Raw genomic sequence first — 6,479 nt, 5'->3', positions numbered from 1 at the left:
TGTGTGTGTGTGTGTGTGTGTGTGTGTGTGTGTGTGTGTGTGTGTGTGTGTGTGTGAGAGAGAGAGTATGCATCCTGCTGTGCGCTCACATGTAATGTACAGCTCTGTAAACTCATTTTGGGGGTGCACAGAGAACACAGGGCCTGGATTTATGCCTCAATGTGCAGGCAAAGGTGCACCAGTCCTGTTTTTGTACCTCATCTAATTGTTAGCATAGTAACAATTATTAACTGTTATATGATTTAAGCATAGACTACAGCGGCTCTGACGGGTCAGACCCAACACAACTTAAGACAGGAAAACACCAGCAAGCAGAAAAATGCTTTAAAAGCACACGAAACACAGCAGAAATGCTTTTGGAGAGACGATGATGTCACAGAACAGCTGGTGAAATGACATGCTAACAGTAAACTTGTATCTATAATATTACATGAATCACGGGATTAAAACAAACACTACCTGCATATTTTTCTCCCACTTCTTTTGAGGGCGGCTCAGAGCGATGCTCCACATGTTCTGCTCCGTCACAATTTTGTCTCCTCAAAAGCTCTTCTGCTGTGTTTTATGTGCTTTTTCAGCATTTTTCTACTGGCTGATGTTTTCTTAACCCTTTAACATCACACAGGCCGAATGGCTTTAAGTAAAATCATCTTTCAAACTACACCCACGAACCAAAGCTAGCTAGCATTACAGCTCAGCTTGTCCCCTCTTATTGGCACACGCTTCTCATCAGGTGTAGCTACATACTGTCATCTCCACAGTTCAACGGTTGGCGGCTGTAGATTAGTAGAAGAGAATATATTTCCTCCGTGGAATAACCCTCATCACTTCTTGAAAGAGGCATTGCTGCATATTTTTTTTATTTTCTTGCTTCCAGCACCGCCTGCCATTTAGTTCCGTTCTCTTCCAAAGAAGGCAAACATCTCCAGGGCATTGATCTTCAAAACCAAGCAACACCAAAAGAAACTGGATGGATAAACAGCTCTACAGCCAGAGGGAACAATATATACATTTGATTATGAGGTCAACTGTCCCTTTCATAGCACTCTACTCCTACAGCGAGATCTGCTACCATGTGACACACAGGAAGAGTCGGGAGCACGGTGTGTAAGTGGACTAGCTAAATCTCCTCCAGGGTCACGCATACAGCCTCGCATATTGCAGGTCCATCGGGAACACAAAGGCGCAAATAATGTTGTATTAGACTACCTCGACAAGCCGGCGCGAGTGAAAAGACGAGCCTAATTGAAAAAAAAAATACCCTGGATTCGAATCAGGCTGCTCCTTTTTCAGTCTGCAGCTTCTCATCATTTGGTCACATCAGTACAAAACACCTGATCTTTCTTACCTTTCCTATTTTCTTTAAATATATATGTATGAAATAAATATTCATAAAAAAATACAAACACACATGTACCTTTCTCAGAATTGGCTTCATCCCTGCTACATGTGCGTGTGTTTGTGAATGCTGTGCGTGTGATTCGTTACCGGTGGGCTCGGCATCTCGATGTTGCTTAGCAGGGGGCTCATCTGTATCCCACGGTGTGAGCTGGTTTATAGGAGTCTGTCCCCACCTCACGCCTGGAGCCAGCAGCAGTCCCGGGGCCTGGCTGTCTCCGGGAGACAGTCCGGAGACCTGCAGCACGGTGACACACACAACAGTGCCGATTAGGGGATTATATGGGAGGGGGGAGAGAAGAAAAACAGGAAAAAAAAAGGAAAAATGTGTCACATCCTTCACTAAGCATGTTTATATAAAAAAAGCACCTGTTCCTTTATGATGTGAAGAGAAAAAGTGACAAATGACAGCAATCTCAACTGTTCTTTAAGGTCTTGAAGTGAGCCATGATGATGGTAGAGAGGTGTATAATTAGCTGTGAGTGAGTGATGATTACAGACTATATAACAGGAACAAAGGGGGAAAAATCCTGTTCGGGGCCTCAAGAATCTTAGCAATGTTTCTCTTGTTGTATACTAATAACAATTAAACTTTCAGGCGTGGGCTACATTCAAATTCTCCCCTGGAGATTTTCTTTATCGTCTTCCGTGTTGAATTATTAACATTTTTGTTCATTCAAGCGAGATAATAAAATTGTGAACCAAAACATGACAAATAGATTCAATAAGAGAGAAATCTTTTTCTCGGGGACGGGAGACAAGAAAAATGTAATTTCAAAAAAGAAAATGAAAAGCTAGCTTACAATGTGTGCGCTGGGTGGGCGAATCAAACTTCACCAAACCAAACTAAGAGTTCCCCGAGCCTCTCTTTGCACCCACGTCTGTAATATTTTGCTCTTGTCGGGCAGTAAGAAATGTTATCAGGCAAGCGCAGGCTGATGAAAACACAGGGTCAATCACCACTGGACCTCTGAGCAATATTCGCCTCCCCTATCTCCAGTTTTGGACGCACACTCTAACAACCAGGCGGGGAGAGAGGGGGCCTCCCTCCCCGCCCTGCTCACACCAGAGTTAATAGAAAAGACCTGGTCACCAGGCCCCTCCTGTGGCCCGGCTGATCCCTCCATCCCTCTTTCTCCATCCCTCAATTCCATTATCCCCCCCTGACCCGGCGTCCACTTCATCAAGCACGCCATCATGCATTCCAACAGCTGTGTCGACAAAGCCCGGCAGAGCGCGGACTGACCGCACAAAGACCCAAAAAGAAAAAAAAAAGCAATCCAAACAATTCTTCCCGCGGTGAATTAATGTGCAGCTTTACATACTGGATCGATCCATTCCTGGAAAAAGTCCCTCTTTTGCTTGAATATGGATTTATCTCAGCTTTGCAGGACCTTTAACACCAAGATATTACTCTGTATTGACGCAGCGCCACCATCTGCTGTCTAATAAACAGCTGCACAATAGCAGACAGGTTCAATGAGCGTCACTTACTTGATAAATCTATACTGAAAGTTATCTGACAGTTCGTATGTGTTTGTAGGGGAGGAGGAAAGGGGGGGGGAAACAGAGGAAACATCTCAAGGCAAAATAGAAAACAGTGTGATGGAGTGAGAGAATGGAGGCGGGTTTAGGGGGGAGACAGGCTGTCAAGTCTTTCTGTCCATCTCAACCTGTCGACTTCAGACAAGAGAAAACTGAAATGGTTTACTCAGAGGATGCCCTAAGCGCTCGATTCCTCCTGAGAGCCCTGGAGACTTTGGGAAATAGAGAACGCCGACCATTTTCAAGGTGTGGACTTTCCCTGTGCTTTCTGTGGCCCACTATTTATTTTAATGAGCATTTTTTCCTCCTCTGCTCTGTGTGTTTCACTGTACTCCTCTCCAGCCATGCTTTACTTTCCCCTCTATACAGGCAACTCCTCATTAACTCGCAGTATTGACTCTCTTACATTCTTTTAGCCCTGCACCTGACTCGTGGCGTTCTCTCATTAATACGCCCCGTCCATTTATCCAAATAGAAGGCAGAAAAACAAAAAAAACAAAACAGGAAACAGGAAAGATCTCTTCTAGTGAAAAGCAATCTGTCTGTCACGGTTTTAGTGCACCAGGTAAAAGAGAGAGGGGGGGAAAAGGTTCTTAGTCAGCGCCATCACATTGACAGCATATCAGCTAGACTCAGGAACAATCCTGACTTCAAAATGATCAAGGTTAGATAGGAAATACACAGACACGCAGACATATACACAGTGGAAACACAGGTGTGTATGTACACACAGCAGGTGGAAATACAAGCACGCACACACACAGAAGCCAGGAGATATCAGGAGGGATGTTTATTAAGATGGCAGACTTGCTGCAGGCAGGCAGGAAGGTACTGTAGGTTCTGGGACAGCGCCTGCCATTTTCTCTCAATTTTATTTGCTCTCCCTATTTCCAGTCCCCTCCTCCCTGGCCACCCATTATCACCGGGCAGCAGATGGTTTCCTCTGACTTGACAAAAACCATGCTGGAGAAGAGGAGGGAAGCCAGATAAATAATTCCAGAGCCGTGCCAAACCATTCTGTGTTTGTTGTCGAGCTGGCCGGGGAGCGCTTTCTGTACGTCCGCATGCAACATCCGTGCATGCGGACGTGCAATGTGGCGCTTTAGAAACAAACACCTGCTGACACCTATGCACACAAATCTGCACACATAAGTAAACGCAAACACGAGCGATGATCTTAACAAGTCGTGAATCTTTTTTTCTTATTGTTATTGTTACTATTTTGGTGGGTGGGCTCGTATGTTATTATAGCCTCAAACATCATGTTGCTATATAAAGACGTGAAGTATAAAGTCACATTTTGAGTTGTAACTCGAGGTCCTTCGTTCTATGTTTTGATAGCCGGTCCAGCTGCACATACGTGCTAATTCCTGAGAGTGCTGTATTTAAAAGTGCCGGCCCTTAATGGATTTATTAATGAAAATAAAACGGCGACCTCCCCCAAGAGTGATGGCAGAGGGCAGTGTAGTAGAGTGCAGTCCAGACATGTCTGTGCAGGCTTACAGTAGCATGTGAGAATCACATTATCCTGGTTAAATAAAGGTTAAATAAAAATAAATAAAATTAGAGAGATGTTCCGCACATTTTGCAATGCGAGTGAGGGCTAATGGTTGCAACTCCATGGCGGGGGGGGCCTTGGCCAACACATTAGGTTATTTTGGTCCGGGATTCTGGTGCTCTCGTGGGAGATCCAGTTGCTCTTAATGTTACAGCACATTTATGTAAACTAACTCGTTTTTTGGGTCAATAAAAGACCTGAGTCGAGAGTACTTTTAACTACACGGGCTGATCAAAGCAATATTTCTCATACCCGAGACACTGAGGCAACTCTAAAGAAAACAAAAACTGGAAATCTTTAGATTTTAAATTCAAAACCTCATAAACTCACAAGCAGTTATTCAGTTTTCTGGACCGAATAATCAGTTTATCAACTATTATTTCAGGTCTAACACATAACAGGTCAGCTTCTGCAGAGGCGCATAATGCATTAACAGCTTGGAACGTTGCTATTAAAATGTGCATCACTGAACTTGCTCTATATTTAACAGGAACTCTGCATATTTTGCTCACTGCTGTACTGCAAAACATGCAATCTGAATTTGAAGCAGCTATCCATCTGCTCCTCAGGCACACGCAGCAATAGGAGAAACATCCCCCACCCTTCCTGAACCTCTGAGTGTTGCAGACATGTCAGAATCGGTGCGTCGAGGAGAGGAAGGAAGATAAAAATCGAGACGAATCGGGCCCGAACATACGCCCGTCCTCCTCGCCTGGACACAGCGGTCATATTCTGCTCGGCGTATTGGACGTTTTCTCGGACACGGCGAACACTGACATCTGTCACTATGTGCTCTCTACCATCCTGCAATAGCAGGCAGCATTATTGTGCTTACCAGAACCTCTTGCCACTGGCTACCATCTGCTATGAGTACATATAGGAGGGGCCTTGTGGTGATCCGGGGCTCTGGGCTTTGATTGCTTTGAGTTATCCACAACATCCACATCCAAATAAACAGCAAAGCGTTTGCTCATGGCTTTGTGTTTGCCTTAGCATTTTGTTCGAGCCAGCCCTCGCCTGTGAGAGTTATTGCACCGGTTCAATCCTATAAAAACAGCGAGTCGGACACCAGGCGAAACCACCAGCACGGACATGCTGCATAAGCTCCGGCACTTTGTACCTATTGTGCTTCTAATATGGGCCCTGCATTCATTAGCGTAAAGATACAGCGCTTCGATCCAGCTGAGAGAAATTACTTCATTGCTCGACTTGGGGAGAAACTGCAGGAAAGAGCAAAAGACAGCGACAGAGAGAGAGGGATGAGTATGTCTGTAACGCCCAGATCCCATTGGGGGTAAACAACATTACAGCACACACTGATCAAATCAACTAACTGCTACGAGATTTAATAACAGGTCTGGGTGGAAAAAACACACACAAAAAAAACAAAAAAAAAAGGTGTAGCGAGAGCAAAGCCGCTTTTGCAAAAGAAGGGAAAAGAGGAGGAGAGGAGGAGTGCTTCAGGAGGGCCTTAAATGGAGCAATGGGCTCCTACAAACACACCGAGCTGGTCAATAACAATACCGCATTGAAAAGCTAATCTTGTGAAATGTCATTAGCACAATTGCCAGACACAATGAGATAGCGATGCGCGGCGTGCAGGCCGGCGCTATGTACACAGGTTGATTGTGTTCTACCTTTTAAAATCCTGTGTTGTAGCGAAGGGGGAGAAACACGGGCTACAAGTGAGGAGGAGGGTCGCCGCCGTCACTCGCTGTGGTTATCAGGTGGCCAGTGTGTAGCTGTTTTACAGGACGGGTTATGGTGCGCCAAGAAATGTTCGCGGGCTCTTTGCTGGTTGAACAGGAGCCGCCATTATGGTTTCATTTATATGCAATAAATAAATAAATAAATAAATGCACTCTTCCCCTCCCCGCCTGCTATCAGACTGCTGTCTTTGGGGAGATGCACGCACACAACTGTAATCGTAATCAAAATTTCAATAACAGAAGTCACTGCCTTGCTATATTGGATGAAC

General features: G+C 44.9%; 1 protein-coding gene across 7 annotated transcripts in view; it reads right to left on the bottom strand.

Moving 5' to 3' along the window:
* Nucleotides 1-6,479, bottom strand: part of LOC102307488 (kelch-like protein 29) — a 273,511-nt gene that overhangs the window by 129,035 nt on the left and 137,997 nt on the right. For all 7 annotated transcript variants that reach the window (XM_014332219.2, XM_042219089.1, XM_005917719.3 and 4 more), the window contains one exon: nt 1,489-1,636. In XM_014332219.2, the coding sequence (XP_014187705.1) occupies nt 1,489-1,636 (148 nt within the window). The remainder of the gene's footprint in view (nt 1-1,488; nt 1,637-6,479) is intronic.

Source organism: Haplochromis burtoni, unplaced genomic scaffold (genome assembly GCF_018398535.1).
Source record: "Haplochromis burtoni strain Fernald_Lab_line unplaced genomic scaffold, NCSU_Asbu1 Contig_28, whole genome shotgun sequence".
Lineage (NCBI taxonomy): Eukaryota > Metazoa > Chordata > Actinopteri > Cichliformes > Cichlidae > Haplochromis > Haplochromis burtoni.
This window is presented reverse-complemented; position numbering and strand designations above follow the sequence as displayed.